Source organism: Nycticebus coucang, chromosome 15 (assembly GCF_027406575.1).
Source record: "Nycticebus coucang isolate mNycCou1 chromosome 15, mNycCou1.pri, whole genome shotgun sequence".
Classification (NCBI taxonomy): Eukaryota; Metazoa; Chordata; class Mammalia; order Primates; family Lorisidae; genus Nycticebus; species Nycticebus coucang.
Window position 1 is genome coordinate 35136227 of NC_069794.1, and position 17912 is coordinate 35154138.

The 17912-nt window shown below is 36.8% G+C and overlaps 1 protein-coding gene and 1 non-coding gene across 4 annotated transcripts in view; both read left to right on the forward strand.

The window, feature by feature from the left end:
- TBC1D4 (TBC1 domain family member 4) overlaps positions 1-17912 on the forward strand; it is a 223642-nt gene that overhangs the window by 199745 nt on the left and 5985 nt on the right. For 2 of the 3 annotated variants that reach the window (XM_053564151.1, XM_053564153.1), the window contains 5 exons: positions 2806-2964; positions 6641-6799; positions 10074-10318; positions 14595-14754; positions 17328-17497. In XM_053564151.1, the coding sequence (XP_053420126.1) occupies positions 2806-2964; positions 6641-6799; positions 10074-10318; positions 14595-14754; positions 17328-17497 (893 nt within the window). The remainder of the gene's footprint in view (positions 1-2805; positions 2965-6640; positions 6800-10073; positions 10319-14594; positions 14755-17327; positions 17498-17912) is intronic. The other variant, XM_053564152.1, reaches the window with a different exon arrangement.
- On the forward strand, positions 9815-9921 carry LOC128567010 (U6 spliceosomal RNA). Its single transcript, XR_008374687.1, has one exon. It is a non-coding gene; the product is annotated as a U6 spliceosomal RNA (small nuclear RNA).

The window sequence follows — 17912 nt, forward strand, 5'->3', positions numbered from 1 at the left end:
ATTCAGGTGTTATTGATATAGCTTTTAATAGTTCAGTGTGATTAATCTTATGCCCACTTAATCTTTCAAAGATTTTGAAGGAAAGTGAATTTATATTTTTAAGCAGTTGGGTACAGCCTTAATTTACAAACAGAAATAGAGGTTTAAAAAAGATGGTCAAGGGTGGCGCCTGAGGCTCAAAGGAGTAGGGTGCCGGCCCCATATACCGGAGGTGGTGGGTTCAAACCCAGCCCCAGCCAAAAAAAAAGAAAAAAAGATGGTTATCATTCCCTCAAAATTTTACACTGTGAAATTGTATGTATTTCAGTTGGGAGTATGTACAAATAAAATCTTATATTAAATATCAAAGGATAGTTTTAGAATCATAGACAATTTGAAGTGGCAATGCCCTGAGAGATTATTCAGGTAGATTCTTTTTCTTTGGCTGCGTTAGCGAAGGGCTCGGTGAGGTTAAGGTTAAGGCTGTTAACATAAGGTCAAATGGTGACGGACTGGCAGAGTAAGTACCAGAACTTAGGTGCATTCATCGTGGCTCTTGGACTCTTCCCAGTAAGCCACATTATTTATTGGGTATGTATGTTAATAGAAAGAAATGTAATGTTTTAATATAAACAACTACATGTGTATTCTGAGGTCAGTTACACCATACTATTTTACTAGGATAAGAAAGGAGATGTCATTTAAAATATATTCTTGGAAACCTTTATCAGTTTTATATTTTTCTCTGCTAAAGTAACAAAAGAGGAAAAATAGCTTAACATATTGTAATTCTAACCAATGAATGATCATGTCTTGTCTAGTTAACAAGTTGAGGGCAGATAGTAACTGTTCTTACTTAACATTTTATCCTCAGGGCTTACGATTGTTGGCTTATGATTATTTTAAATGAGCAATAATTTAGAGAAGATTAGCTGAAAAAAGATTTGAGGATGTATCATGCTTTAGCCCTCGCAAAGAAAATTATTAGTAGAGCTACTATGTTGGGTGTCTTTGTTATTAGGTTTAATAAAACCACCCCTTTGAAAACACCATTTGGTTATCACAGAGAAATGCATATAAAATACAATGCAAATACCGAGAAGCAAGGCTGCCTTGTGTTAGAAAGCCCTCTAGTGGTGTCCAGGAGGAATATTTTGTAGTGTGATTTGTCTTTTGATTATGTCTGGACTTTTAAGCGGGAAATTTTATTGTTTCGCTTGAATGACAGTTTGTTATAAGATACTGTAATTCTTTGGAAATGGTCTGAAACACTAAGTAAAGAGTAACATTGGTTCTGCTGTTGTTTTTGTGCTGTCGAGGACTTTGGATGCATGACAAAGATTTGTGTTGCAGAAGGTAAGGTGGTTGAACACTCTAAACTTGAGTGAATATGTGGGTCACTACAAAAGTTTTGAGACAGACCATGCTATAGTTCATTATGTCATTTCCAAGAAACAGTCAACAGCATCACTATAAACGTTTTGAGACAGACTGTGCCATAGTTCATTATTTCATTTCCAAGAAACACAGTCAACAGCGCTCTGCGTGATACACCCATACAAGTTTCAGCATGCTCAGCTTATTGGCTTTTTGGTGTCACTGTGAGGGCTTTGTTGGTTTCCATCCATGCTTGATTTTTGTGTATCTCAAAAGTTTGGTAATGACCCACAGGCAGATCGCTTTGAGAAATTCCTGTCTATTGTGATCTTGATGAAAGAGAAGAAATATATTCATGTGTCTGTTCTTCCTTCTCCCCTTTTGGAATCAATTTCTTATGATAAAGACCAAATCAAAATACTGCTTGCTTCTATAGGCATTTCTTTGAATGAGATTTGGGCCTGTATTTTAGATAATCAAATGAAAGACAATTCTATATTATTTAAAAAGTACAATTAGTGTTAACTTCAGTAAGAGGAAATTTTCTTTTTAGATTATAAAAATGAACATAGGAATATATAATCTAGTGTTGTTAAGGACAGTATGAATAATTGCAGGAATAGTTATAAATATGTATCAGGTTATCATGGTCAAAGATTTCTCAAACCAAGGTTAGCATGAGGCATTGTCTTCTGATATATGTGATATATCAAATATTAGCACTTTAATTATATTTAAGATGATGTAAGACATCATGTCTGAGGCTATTACGTTTGTCAAAAAATTGAAATTTATAGAATAGTCAACACGGTTCCTTTATTTCTTTATTTATGTATGTATTCATTTATTTCAGACAGAGTTTTGCTCTGTCATCTTGGCTGGAGTGTGGTGGCATCATCATTGCTCACTGCAACCTCAAAGTCCCAGCCTCAAGCAATCCTTTTGCCTCAGCCTCCTGAGTGGCTGGTTCTACAGGCACAAGCTACCATGCCTGGATAATTTTTTTTTTTTCTATTTATTGGCTATTTTTTTTTTCTCTGTTTTTAGTAGAGATGAGTCATGCTCTTGCTCAGACTAGTCTTGAACTCCTGGCCTCAAGTAATCCTCCCTCTTCAGCCTCCCAGAGTGTTAGGATTACCAGTGTGAACTATGGCATTTGGCCCTGTTTTTTTTTTTTTTTTAAATACCTAATGCAATAAACATGTATTGATACATAGTAGAATATCCCTAGAAAGTTACTCCTTCTATTTTTTTCTCATGAAATGACTTAAAGCTTGAAATCTTTTCATGTAGCCTCAATGTTTTTCAAGTTTTCTTTTTGAGAAAAAAGTTAGCCCGTTGATTCCTAAAAGTCATGTTGTATGATTTCACAAATATGATAAGATGTTGAAAATACCATGTTTTAATAACACAGTGGTCTTACATAAATTCTCTTTTTGTTTTTCTTAGCAAGCAGAGATGAACTGCAGTCCAGAAAAGTTAAATTAGACTATGAAGAAGTGGGTGTATGTCAGAAGGAAGTCTTAATAACCTGGGATAAGAAGTTATTAAACTGCAGAGCTAAAATCAGATGTGATATGGAAGATATTCATATTTCTCTTAAAGAAGGTATTCTGAATAATCTCAATTATCTTTTGTTTAAGAAAAGCCTCAGAGTTTTTTGATTTGTGAAGCTCAGTCATAGTTTTTCCTTTGTGTTTTTGCTTATTAAAAGAAGGAAAGTAATTTGTTTCTTCCTTCAGTTTAGTGACTTGATGGGTAAGAAAATGGTGCTAATGGGGTTCCTATCCCTGAGGAGGTAGCAGATACCTTTTCTACAGACTGTTCTGCTTACTTCCAGCTGCGTGGTGTTGCTTTCAAGGAAGAAGTTCATACATTTGTACAAATCTTTGATCACTGCCATGACTTGCAAACCTGACTGATTTCAATCATTCTGTCAAAAGTATGTATATAATGTATATATACATATACGTATTTTATGGACAGATTTATATTCTAATTAGTTAATTGTATTTCCTTCATTTATTTTGGAGAAATTGCTTTTATTTAGCCATATATTACGTTTTTTATTTCATTGTTGCTATTCCATATCAAATGCCTGATATTTAAGCATTTTACACTTAACATTAAAACTAATATATGACTATGTTGGTTGCAATTTCTGTGATATAAAATAAATGTATTAAAATGAGAACCTTCATGGCCTGCGTAAGCCAGGTAGAAAATGAAAATCTACAAACACCCAAAGAACTCTGACGATGAATCTTAGAATTTAATAGCCTCGCTAATGTGTGACACTACTGCACAGCTAAGTTTAGATTAAGGGAAGATGTATTGGGTAATATGCTATCCTGTTTCCCTGAAAATAAGACAGTGTCTTATTTTAAGGTGTGCTCCCAAAGATGCGCTAGGTCTTATTTTCAGGGGACGTCTTATCTTTCTTGTAAGTAGGTCTTATTTTCGGAGGATGTCTTATTTTCGGGGGAACAGGGTATATTGAAGATTCGGAAATCCTAACAATTTACATTGCATGCATTATCTGGGACACAAATTTGTGACTAAAAGAAAGTATGTGGATATAGATCATCCATCCCTTGGCATGACTTTTAAAGATACTTCACGGGTGTTTATCTGCCCTCTTCTTACGGAACACAGTTAAAACTTTCTAGCACAGTGCCCAAGGCCTTCCATAATCCCTCTCCTTCTATCTATCTGACCTCGTTTTTCTGTTTTTATCTTGCATTGTACACTCTGGAGACACTGAACTATTTTGGGTGCCAAAGCCTCTTTCTTGCATGGAATGTTCCAGCCCTCCCTCCACTCCTTTCTTTTTTCCTCACCTTCTTTTCATTTCCGTTTTCCTTTTCTTGTCCCATCTTCTCACTGCTCTCTCTTCTTCCCATTCCTCTGCTCCTCTCAGGCCTGTCACACATCCCTCTTCCTGAAGTGACTGCCACCCACACTCCCAGCCAAGACAACCCTACTCCTTCAGGTCTCAGCTCAGACCCGATTTCCTCAGAGCACCACACCCAGCCTCCCCCAGATCAACTCGTTTTCCTTTTGTCATCCTTTCTCATGATGAATTGTATTTATCGTAACTGATAATTTTATATTTATGTGTAATTTGTTTAATGTGTTTGCTGCACACCTACTATGTAAGGTAGAATCTTGCACATGTTATTTACTGAATGGTTAGACGGGATTTTCCTGAGAATGGATTTATTCTTTACTCAGTGATGAGATACCCTGAGTGCCTTCCTTTATACTCTGCTGCATAGTGGATGCTCAGTAAATGTTTAACTAAAGTGAATGAACTTTTTGTGAATTTGTTATTGGATTGATAAGAAAACAGCCCACTGATGTTATCAGTTACCCATCTCATGGGGTAATGAAAGTTACCCTGCAAAAGTGACATTTGACAAGCTGTCATTCATTTCTTCATTCAACTAATGTTTAAGCAGCAAAAGTATATCTTGGATTTCTTCATACAGAGATGGAAGTATGCTTAGTACTTCTTGTTCTCAAGAAGCTTATGATCCAAGTGTGGAAAATAGACAAAAATAGAGTATAAAGATAACTGTGATCCAATACGTTAATGTTATAATATGAATCAAACTGTACGTGCAAAGGGATTATACCTAGAGAGGACACCTCCTGATTACACCTGCAGTCAGGGAGAACTTTGACAGAAACGTGATATTCAAGTTCATTCATAAAAATGAGTAGAAATGAGTGAGGGAGCTTAGAATTCCAGAAGGGCACGAGAAGGAGCAAGAAACTGGAAGAATGAAAGTAACCTCAAGCTTCATGTGGTAGCGACTGGGAGGTAATGGTAAGGTTAAAGCAGGCGATTTGGAGCTGTATTGTAGAGGCCTTGTACACATCATGCCAGCAAACATGAGTTTCACGTTTTGAATAGTGATAGTTTTTCTGCTTAAAGAAACTCTGGTATTTAATTAGGAGAGATCACTGCAATGCAACCTTTGTTAACCGGCTGGAGCTTGGGAACCTGTTCCCGATGGGATCTTTCTGAACTGAACACTCTTCCTGAATGAAACAAAGGTGCCTGCACTGTACAGAATTGAACTCTGTCCCTCTCAGTGCTTCCTTCATGTCCCTTGGCATAAAAAACATTGTGACAGTGTGCTGCGAACTGCTCCTGGTGTCCTTTGCTTATCAAGCATAATAAAGTTAATGTATCATTATTTTCTGCTAAGTATTTTCTTCTTGAAGGCTGAAAGATGTCTGAAGCACCTGAATTATGCTTTTTTATTGTTTAACATTTTTATTATTTCAGTCTATTATCATCATATAAGAATTCTTTTTGACATTGGTGGGACCACACCTACAGTGCATCTTACAAGGGTACATGAGAAACTTACTAAATGTAGAATGTAAATGTCTCAACATAATAACTAAGAAAATGCCAGGAAGGCTGTGTTAACCAGCGTGATGAAAATATGTCAAATGGTATATAAAACCAGTGTATGGTGCCCCATGATCGCATTAATGTACACAGCTATGATTTAATAATAAATTAAAAAAAAAAGAATTCTATTTGTTTTTGGTGACAAATACTTATAAACTGCTGATGAAAACTAGCCGAGCATTGTGGTAGGCACCTATAGTCCCAGCTACTTGGAAAGCTGAGGCATGAGGATCACTGGTGCCCAAGAGTTTGAGGTTGCTGTGAGCTATGACACCACTGCGTTCTACTCAGGGCGACAGAGTGAGTCTCTGCCTCAAAAAACTATAGAAACTGTAAATGAGGTTTAGCATCTATTGGTGTCTTTAAGCCAAATCAAAGGTGAAAATAGGCAGTCATACACTTTGGGATTTCAGGAGTTAGCCAGACTTTTGGGTTTCTAATTCTAAACTGTCATGTACTAGTTGTGTGAACTTGGGAAATAACTTAATCTCTTTGTGCCTCAGCTTTCCATCTGCAAAATGTGTGTAGTAGTAATTGCCTCCCCTGGGTTGACTGCTGAGTGCATGTACTCAGCTAGACAGCCTCAGTAAATGTCGTAGAAAGTGCTTAGTTATTGTTGGCTGATGTTACCCTTAACGTTGCCGTTATCGTTATTCTTTTCTTTCATAGATATGAAGAGCTTCAGGATTAACCTCGTCACAGTTTGCTCCTGTCTTGGGTTGTACTATGTGATCCTAGGGTGGCGTGTAGTATGTGCAGCTGCCCAAGTTCCAGAATCATGCAGTTAATCAGCTGCCATTTAACTAACTTCTTTCCAGAGTTCAAGACCGTGCTTATTTATCTCTTTGATTGTAGGAGTTCCCAAAAGTCGTCGGGGAGAAATTTGGCAGTTCCTAGCTTTACAATACCGACTAAGACACAGATTGCCTGATAAGCAGCAGCCTCCTGACACGTCCTATAAAGAGCTTCTGAAGCAGCTCACGGCTCAGCAGCACGCCATTCTCGTGGACTTAGGTGCGTTGGTCCTAATTCATGATAATTTATAAGAGTGAACATCAGTTCTTTTGGGGAGTGTTTTGGTTTGGGGTTTGGTTTTTGATGTTGATAAAGAGGATCTGTTGGGCATATGCAGAGCTGCTGATTCTGTCCTTTTATTTATATTTGATTGAAGATACCACATGTACCTGAGTATAAAATGAAGTTTTCACCCCTAAATTTCCCTCTGAAGAGGGAGTCATCCGAAACGGGATGCTCTTAGCTACTACATTTTGAACAACTGACTTTTATTTGGGATAGACAATTATATCTTAATCAATTCTGGTTTTGAAATAGGTTGGGAAAGGTGAAAAGGGGAGGCCAAAAACTTCAACAAAGATGTAGCAGCCCGTATAGTCTATGGCCAGGAGGAGTGAGAGTTATAAGAAATACCTGTATAGCTCAATAATGGAACACCTTGGTGGAAAGGGCATGGAGAGGGATTTAGCTCTCCTAACAAGCATGAGAGCTCCCGAGATGAGAGCAGTGCTGAATTGGCAGTCTCTACACCTGTGGTGTTGAGAGGCACGAGATCATCCTTACATTAGGCTGGAGGGGAAGGCAGTTGGGAGCATGTACATTCTATCATGGATCTGCTTACTCTGTCTCCCTCCTGCCTGCAGAACACCAGCACGGCATCTCTCTGCTGAACATGACCAAGCTCTGCTAAAGACTAAGAGCTATCTATTCTAAGACTGCTTTACTCGCTCTAAGACACTCTCTCTCTCTTGCTAAAGTAGATAGCACTCAGGCACCTAACAGACCTGAGCAGGGTAACTTAGCGGTCCTTGTCTGGAACCTAGTTAAGCAGGCGGAGACCTGGCCGGTCCAGGGCCCTGACAAGTGGTGTCAGAAGTGAGGTGTGACACAAAGGTATACCTAGTATTATTCCTGGATGTATTGCTAAAAACAAACTGTTAAATAGTAATGCAGTGGTTGTTTGCCCCTGTAGTGTGAAGGAAAATTCCACTATTCTGATGTTACAGGAATGAATACTAATGACCTGCAGGAGAATTTCCAGTGACAGCATCAGAAAGCAGTGTTTTAAATGCTGAATATCAGTGTATAGAAAGTAAAACTAGTCTGTTTTAACAATTATTCTGTCTCTTAATTTTTCTAAATTAATATATTTTATCGTTTTAAAATAGCTAAATTATTTGATTACCTATTATACATTGGCATTTGACGATTTCATTGGTACTCCTAAATGTTGATATAATTCAGGTGGCCAGGTATATTATTTGAGCTCATTTGGAAGTTAAAGAATAACCAAATTAAATTCTTTAATTCTTCAAAAATCACTGGCCCAAATTTAGTTTTTACCTCTATATTCCTTGTGGATGAGAAATAGCTTTTGTTGGGAAAGGGTCTAGCTCAGTTAAATACTTTTTGAGCCTAGCATAATTAAAAAGATTTTTTTTTTTTTTTTTTTGTAGAGACAGAGTCTCACTGTACTGCCCTCGGGTAGAGTGCCGTGGCGTCACACGGCTCACAGCAACCTCTAACTCTTGGGCTTCCGTGATTCTCCTGCCTCAGCCTCCCAAGCAGCTGGGACTACAGGCACCCGCCACAACGCCCGGCTATTTTTTGGATGCAGTTTGGCTGGGGCTGGGTTTGAACCTGCCACCCTCGGCATATGGGGCCAGCGCCTTACTCACTGAGCCACAGGCGCCGCCCCATAATTAAAAAGATTTTATGGAGAAGCTGATAGTTGAGTTGTTGTCCTGATTCTTTTACCCCCAGCTGTGGGGTTGGATAAATTACTTTGCTTCCGAGTGTTAGTCCTGTCTGTTAAATGGAGTCATTGAACTAGGCATTCCCAGTGACCTCCAGCAGACCTATAAATTGGTGATGAAATCGGTCTTTGTCAAGATGTCTTAGTAAAGAGAGAGGGGATGCAATTGCATTACAGGAAAGGCTAGTCAGACAGAAATGGAGCTAGAATCAACCTTGTGGGTAAATAATGTATTTATAATTTTCTTTAGCAAAAATTTTAAGTGAGTAAAATGGTAATTTACAAAATTGCTTATTTGGCTGTGCTTGTAGCCATTTCTGTTTCTTCAGCATGTTATTCCTTTCTCATTTCTTCTCCTTACTTGCTCTGTAGAATTAATCTTAATCAGTTCCTAGAAGGTAAAATCACTTCTAAGCGTATATGGAAGAAAACATTTTAAAATGTGGCATTCTTGCAAGTTCTGTCTTGAGGAACTTAATTTCATAAGGAAATTAACATACTTCTTACTTTTTGTGGCATAAGGCAAGTTCCCCACTACTGTATGTAGCTTTGGTGGGGATGATGGCTTTATTTCAATGTTTATTCCTAGTCAGTGATACAGGACTGACCTTGCTAGCTAAAGTGTCTCTATGGGAATTTTATACCCAGAGGTATATTTTCGAGGGAAATTATTTAAAATTGGCTTGACCCCTTACTGTCCTCGTAGTTTTTGGATATATTGAAAAAAGACAAGTGGTTTACCTAGCTCATAGAGGTATTTTAAGAAACTGAGAGCAAAGGATATTTTAAAAAGAAATATTATCCTGATTGGTAGTCTGTATATAAAAGCAAGACAAACTCAAAGAGCCTCTTCAGTTTCATTTGGCAAGAAAAGCAAGAATAATTCTGTTTTTGCATTGCAAAGATTTCCTTTTAAATAATGTGATGCCTCTCACAGAATTCTGTTTTCATTTAGAAGGTGATCTTTATATAGTTTACCATCAGAATAAATTTTATGTTTCATTCTCCTGATATCTCTTCTGAATACATCATAAGTTGGTTTGTGAGTTTTTTCTTATTTTAATTTATATGATTTTATATTCTGTTCTAATTTTATTGATTAATTGCTAGAAAGAAGTGCTGATTAGCATAAAATGTTTGCTCCCATGTGGAGGTGGGATGGTAGCCTGGGACTTGGTAGGACTTGGTAGTTTCCTGAGGAGGAGAGAGAGAGAAAGGGAGAGCCTGACTCTTAGATGGGTCTTTGAAACAACTCTCCGGTGCTCGCTTCGGCAGCACATATACTAAAATTGGAACGATACAGAGAAGATTAGCATGGCCCCTGCGCAAGGATGACCTGCAAATTCGTGAAGCGTTCCATATTTTTATTTGTATCAATGGTTCGGGAAAAAAAACAAAACAACAACTCTCCGGCTTGTGAGTGCTCATTGATTCCTAAACGTCACTGAATTGCAATTTCACCCTGGTGTCTGAGGCATCAGGACACCTCAAAAATATTTCTCTTCTCTTCCTTTGCAGGAAGGACATTTCCTACTCACCCTTACTTTTCAGTGCAGCTCGGGGCAGGGCAGCTGTCACTCTTTAACCTCCTGAAAGCTTATTCCTTGCTGGACAAAGAAGTGGGTTACTGTCAGGGGATCAGCTTTGTGGCCGGGGTCCTGCTTCTGCACATGAGTGAAGAGCAGGCCTTTGAAATGCTGAAGTTCCTCATGTACGACCTCGGCTTCCGCAAGCAGTACAGACCCGACATGATGTCACTACAGGTGAGGAAGTTGTTCTTCCCCAGGAACCATAAAGCCATTACCAGAAGTCCGGGGCCTTTTCTGAACTGCAATTCAGATATAAGGAAATTTGGACCCGTTGTCTGAGAATTTGGTAAATGCAGGGGTATGTGTCAGTTCAGTTGGGATTTAGGATTTCAATAAACGTCTAAATGTCTGAGACCCATAGACAGGATAACTTTTCCATCAAGTTCTTGAGTAAATAAGTAATTTAGGAAAGGTAGGTGATTGCCACCCAAGCCTTTATCCCCTAACTCTGTGGGTTACCTGGAAAAAGTATCAAGTCATCTTTATTTACTTTTCCTGACTTGTCAATGAACAGGCTCATATATCTTTTGTTTAAAATCTGAAAATATCATGTCTTTATCCATTTACTTTGAGTGTCGTGTCCTGGCTTTTCATGAACTTACCACATATCCTAACTTTATTTTAAGGTGAGACAAACCCTTACAAAGGAACAGGGTGAGAACCAGTGCTGCTTTTCCAGTTTGTTTTTCTGAGCAGGCTCTGATGCGGCACCAGGATGCTTTTCAGTTATTTTAAGTGCAGTATTTACTGCCACTGCTGTCCTCCACCCATTCCAAACTCCCTGTGTACATATTTCTCCCCTAGTTGAAATTTCACTTCTGTACCTGGCTTTGTTGCTAACAAGTAGTTTAAATTTTGTCTTTAGATAAATATTTCAAACATCTGGTAGAGGGAAGGGGATTGGTGGGATTACACCAGTGGTGCATCTTACAAGGGTATATGTGAAACTTGGTAAACGGTCTGTGAAGCTAGTGAATGATGCCCCATGATCATATCAATGTACACAGCTATGATTTAATAAAAAAAAAGAAAAAAAATATTTCAAACATCCACCACCTTGCAATTTCAAGCTTTTAGTAGCAAAAATATAAAGGGAGACTCCAAAGAGGACTGTCCAAGTTCTTCTGCCTTGGAATGATACAAATATGACTCCCAGGTAGTCATAATATTATGCTTTAGATAAAAAGGAAAATACTTTAAATACTTTATACTTTAAATACTTAAATACTTTAATATGCTTTTAGAATATACTCTTTTTCCTGGTTTTCAATGATCAGTCTTTACCTTTTAATATTTCAGTTGCCAGTCTTAAACAAAAAAGCTGTGTATTTACCCTATGAGTTTTACAGGTAATGGTATTTTCTTGAGAATACGGGTAGAGAAGTAGTATTTCAAATTTCCTCACTTCCTCAAGATGAAATTTTGTCTAGGAAAAAAAAAAAAGAAATTTTGTCTAGGGAACTAGGGCTTTCCCCTCAAATTGGGTTTTCTGGTTCTTATGCTGAGTGTTCAGCAGGATATTGTAATTACAGCGATTTGATTCCTAGTTGGTGACTATTCATAGTAAACAAGTCAAATAATGACTACGAAAGTTTTTAGTTTTTATTTTCTTTCTAAATGGTTTATCTGTGTCTTAATATCTGTGAGGAAGCATTGGCACCCCTGCAAAGAGTTAAATAACCCAGATTTCCAAAAATAACAGTTCAGTAGCGAGCACTAGAATTTTAAGGAAGGGGAAATATTTGACTGTAGTGTTTGATTTTGGTCCACAGATGTAAAGCCATAGGCATCAGCTTAAAAATGCAATGATTCTTCTTTTTTTTTAATTTTCTCTATACATATACATGTGTTTATTGATGATTCTTTTTGATTTCTTTTTTTTTTGTTTTGAGACAGACGCTTTCTCACTCTGTCGCCGTGGGTAGAGTACCATGGTATCATCATAGTTCACAGTAACCTCAAGCCCTTGGGCTCAAGCAGTCCTCTTGCTTCAGCCTCCCCAGTAGCTGGGACTACAGGCACCTGCCACAATGCCCACCTAATTTTTCTATTTATTTTTTTAGTAGAAATGGGATCTCATTCTTGCTCAGACTGGTCTCAAATTCCTGAGTGCAAATAGTCCACTTGCCTCAGCCTCCCAGAGTTCTAGGATTACAGGCATGAGCCACCATGCCTGACTGAAAAATGCAATGATTTTTCAATTTAAAAATTCTTCATCAATTTGACATTACAGAACTTCATGTAAAAATTGGATTTGTGCATTAATATAAACTCCCATGACCAAGAAATATTTTATATCTATAATTTTGCAAATGCAGATATTTAAAAATCTTTGGCAGCAGTATTCTAGTAGGCCACAGCATTGGGGAACTTGTTTTAGGAAAATAGATCTTTTTACTTTATAAAGTGAGATTTAATGCTTTTCTACTTTCTGGAGCAGGTGGTTAGTGTTTTGGGTCCATCACTAGACTTTCAAAAGTGTGTATAAATGTCTCTTGCAGTGGGTTTGCAGTATCTGATAGGATTTCTGGTTTCTTGCTTCACTCTTGCTGAGCCTGGGCACTGGAGGCCTCTGCTTTAGTTACCTGGTCTGTAAATGAGGGGGCTGAGCTGTCTTTCCACTTTAGATACCTCTGTCTCATCCTGTTTGTGTCTGCTGACTTCCGTGGTAAGCATAAAAGCATTGTATGCTTTTCTCTGAGTCTTTGGTCTCTACTTTTTTGCATCTTCTTTCCCCCACTCTTCTCAGCTCTCTCTGCATCCTTCCTCCTCCAATTCTGCCTCTTTCATCTGAAGGTCTGCCATGTTATCTTTAAGGTAGAATTGAAGAATTATTTTTCCTTAGCCAATGGGGTTTTCTTAAGGCTTCCTTTGTGGGAAGCCAGAAGGGTGTTTTCATTTGCCAGAGTATACTTTGATGGAAGAAAATGCTCTCAACCCCTACTTGAGAACGTAGGAGGAAAAATTAAACTTTGAAGTTCGCTTCTACGCTACAATCACAAGTGCACAAGAAGAATAGTATGCCTTTGATGGTGTGCTGTTTTTTTTTTATTCTGCTAATTAGACTTGTTTGATTTTTGTGCTTACTAAAATTCTAATTCTTCTCTGGGTAGATGCCCAGTATGTCTCAAATGTGAATGGCCTAAGGGAAATGTATGTTTTTTTTTTTTTCAACATGACTTATTGAGATAATAATCTCATTTTTCGCAAACTTTCATGTTTGACTCCAGCCAGGCTTCTGCTACTTCTTTTATAACTGTGACTTCCTGTGGTTCTTTTTTTTTTTTAAAAAAATTGCTGGTCTGTGTGAAAACTCAGTTTCCAAAGATATTTGTTGTAGATAGGGGTCAAATAAATAATTTGTGCATTTATGTACAGTACTTAATGATTTTCTTCCCTTATGGAGTCTCTTGAGTTTTAGTTTTGTGCTCTGAAAACAGTTGTTGAATTTACAACTCAATTGGTTATTTTTATGTATTTTCATGAAGTTTTGAAGGTGTTATTTTAATGATTTCTTCTAGTACGAGAAGTTCTGCTAGACTTAATAAAATATTGTACAGATTTCATACCCAAATATTAAGCAGATGAAACTGATCAGGGAATCACCACACACCTGTTATTTGTGCAGGTAAAAAAATAAGATTAAAGTACATTTCACATAGTTGTTTATTATTAACTACTGCCTTATCTTTAGTGTCATAGACGTAAGAGTTTAAAAGTTTCCATATAGTGTTTTTATAATGGTTTTTGAAATGCCAGCAATTAATTCAGTAGTCAAATGAAATCATTTTTTCTTTTAATTCTAGAAACATTCAGAAACAGCTGCACGTTTGGCCTTCATCCCCTCTGTCACAAAAAATACTCAGTTAGAGTAACTTGGATATTAGAAGTAACAACTCTAGCTTCTAGTCCTAAAACAATCTAAGCCTTACTTCTGTCCTAGCAGTGCAGATTATCTGGTGGATATAAGCTAGAACTCTTATCATAAATCAGATGTTGGACCCAACAAATGGAAAGAAGCTTTGCTTCTATTCTGAATGTAGTAGATTCTGTAGAATGGAGGCTTTTCTGGAATTAGTCTGAAATTAGAAGGGACTGTCCGTGGGAATCTTGAGCCAGGACAGTTCTGATGGAATTCCAAAAGCAATGCCTTCTTACAAGAGGGAAAACATATTTCCTTGTATATGTGATACGCAAACCCACATGATGGAGAAACTTGTTCAACAGTCTTAGATGGACTTTCAGTGACTTGCTTATGACTTGAGTTAAATTGAATTTTAATATCAACTTTGAAATAATAATAAAAATAAACCAATACTACTTTTCTTGTGTATTTAATATATGTGAATTCATTATGAAATGTTAGAGCAATAAAAGTAAAGTTAGTGTATTCTATGGACACGCAGACAAACATATAATATTTTATTTTTCTTCTCCAAACTAATTTTAGATTCAAATGTACCAGCTGTCCAGGCTCCTTCATGACTATCACAGAGATCTCTACAATCATCTAGAAGAAAATGAAATCAGCCCCAGTCTTTATGCCGCCCCCTGGTTCCTCACACTGTTTGCCTCTCAATTTTCACTAGGATTTGTAGCGAGAGTTTTTGGTAAGAGATGCCTGTGAGCAAAAGGAACAGTGTTATTTATTTCAAGGACTATAATTCTAGCCATGTCATGTCCTGATTATTTTTATCATGTGTTAATACAGAATAGCAGATTGCTAGTAGTAGAATTTAATAAATGTGCCTGGCTCCATTCTGATGGTCACCTGAAACAGTATTGGTCCTAAGTAAAAGGAAATTAAAAGAGAAAGAAGAATTGGGCTTCTATATTTGAGTAAGCTTTAAGCTGTAATGGGAGCTCTTATTTTCATTTTTATATTGAATAAGAATTGGAGTATACATTTTTAAAAATCTGGACTAAGGACATCCTCTTTGTAATTTTCCAAATTTATATATACATCTTTCCCCCTTCCCTTCTCCCCCCTCCTTTCTCCTCCACTTCCACTCCCCTTTCCTTTTCTCTCTCTCTTTTTTTACTGTTTGCCATTATCCTCTTCAAGTTAGATTCAAACAGAAACATGTTCTTTGGATCAATGAAAGTATTTAGATCAATGTTGTTTCTGATGGCATTTCTTAATTTGACTTTTTGTCGTTAACAGAGTAACTTTAATTTCTGTTTCACTGCTTGAGTGGCTCTTCTGTCATGCTAAAGACACTCTCCAAGACTAGGTGGCTCCGGGGTGGGGGGGTGGGGAAAAACACTAGGTGCAGGCAGCAGGGCCCAGGGCAATTGACAGCACAGTCATCTTGCTCCAATCAGTGTTTGGTACTGAGGATAAAAAGCGAGTATGATGTAACACTTTCTTTTGGGACTCTTAAATTTTTTCACTAATCTTTAAGTTTGCTTAAGTCTATTATTTAAAAAGCAAAAATTAAAAAACAACTATTCTGTGGAGGTTTGCTCTTAATGTTATTACAGACCCTCCATAATTGATCACATCCCTCTGTTGACCACCTCCTTAAATTGACCTAATTTTCATTGACCAGGCACACCCCACATGTATGAGTACAATAGGCCTAGTTCCTTATGTTAATCACCTCTGTAGGGCCACCAGTTTATTACAGTCCCTTGGGTGGTCAACTTACAGAGGTTCTAGTGTACTTAGGGCTTCAGTAGCCTTAGGAAGAGCCCACTCCATCTTTCTGTTCTGTTCATCTATCTGTTCATTCATAACTGTGCTTTTGCTAATTTGGAGCTTTTCATCAGTTTCTCAGTATTGGCCCAATCGTAGATCATTAAAAAATGAAACAGAATAGAATACAGTGGAGATATCAGGGAATATTACAAATAGTAAGGAAATAACATTGTTTGGAGAAACTTCCATTTTGAGGATTTATGTGTAATGTGTATACACATACCATTTGTAGTATGCATACATATGTTAGATTACAATGTATGTGTTTTTCTTATTAGGGGCTGTGGTTTAAAAAGTTAAACACTATGTTAGCAGTAGAACAATCTATAGACAATATCCAGCAAAAGAGTAAAATCAAGATGCACTAAATCAAATGTTCACTGATTTCTCATGTATCATTTATTATTGTTTTTCTCCAGTGACACTGACGTTTTCTCTGGAGCTTGGTTTTCTATCAATGAGTCTTCTAGAAATCATACACACAGGCTCCTGGGGACATTTGTTTCTTGAACTCTGTTGTCAAGTTTATATCACACACATATATATATGTATCTTCTCAGAATAATCTATCAAATCTACATGATATTTTAGGGTATCTCTTAGACTTACCCTTGGAAACTTGATAACAGCGTTCAAGAAACAGATATCCTCAGTAGCCTGTTACTTGTTACGAGAATGTGAATGATTCAGTAGCTGCTCAACCCTTTTCTTTGAATTTAGACAAAAGAGACTGTCAGGAAAGGGAAAGATGAGCAAGAATAATGACCATGTTTAAAATAATTCTTCTATAGTTACCTATTTTTTAAGACTCCCATTGTGTTATCTGTTATTGATTAAAGATTGCCAAAGATTGAGAGAAACATTTACACACAAGTATTTTGGACTTTTCGACACTACTGCATGTTTGCATTTGTAAGAAAGTAGAGTTGAGAGTTAGGGTAGCTTTTCTTTTTCTCTCTGACTTAGGTCAAACACTCTTCTTCCAGTGATTCAAATGAAGTATATTTGTTTTGATTTTTCTTTTAAAGGTTTTAAAAAAAATTTCCTTCTCTGATATAGGTTTAGTTACATATCACCTGGTTTATTTGCTTTTTAATTATGGTAGCAGAGAGTTTGAATAACACGAATTAATTATGTTGACTTGTTTTTGTGTTCCTGGTATGAAGAAAAATGTAAATATCAGTTGAATAAGCATCTTTGAGGTTTGCCTAGTCTGTGTTAAATTTGCCATTAAAAGTTATAAATAATACATAGACATGTAATTTGCATTTTTTATGTGGGCCTTATCTGAAATTCTTAATAAGTAAGGGGAAACATTTATTTAAGTCATACTAAATTTAAAAAAAAAATTCTAGATGGTTTTGGCCAGCTTTCTTTTACAAAATATATGAAACAAATAAATAAAAACCTTTAGGACAGAGAACATGCTTTTGGTAATAGTGGATGCATAATTTTGACCATGAAAATCATCTCTTCTTTTAGATATTATTTTTCTTCAGGGAACTGAAGTCATATTTAAGGTTGCACTCAGCCTGCTGAGCAGCCAGGAGACACTTATAATGGAATGTGAAAACTTTGAGAATATTGTTGAATTTCTTAAAAGCACGCTACCTGATATGAACACCTCTGAAATGGAAAAAATTATTACCCAGGTATGACTTAAATGCTAATAGTAAGCTATAAGATTATATAATAGTTTCTCTACTGGTTAAATATTAAGTATTTTAGCATAAAAACACAGTTTTGCTGGACAGGTACAATTTTTTTCAAGTTTTCTTCACTTTAATTAGATATATTTTATTTAGAAATGAGACGATTGTGAAATTTCTACATTGTGATATTGTTTATCTCCCTATGTATAGAAAATGTGTTTTAGTCTACTTAATGAGTTTTTAAGGAATCCTTTCAATTTTAAACCAATCTAAGACTTAGAATAGAACTGAGGGAGTCAGGGAGACCTGAGAGTCAGATGAGACCCACTTGCCTTTGTTATATTCCTAATTCTATTGTAAAATATACAAGAAGGTCATGTGGCAGGACCATAGGCTTTGGAATTAGAAAATAGTG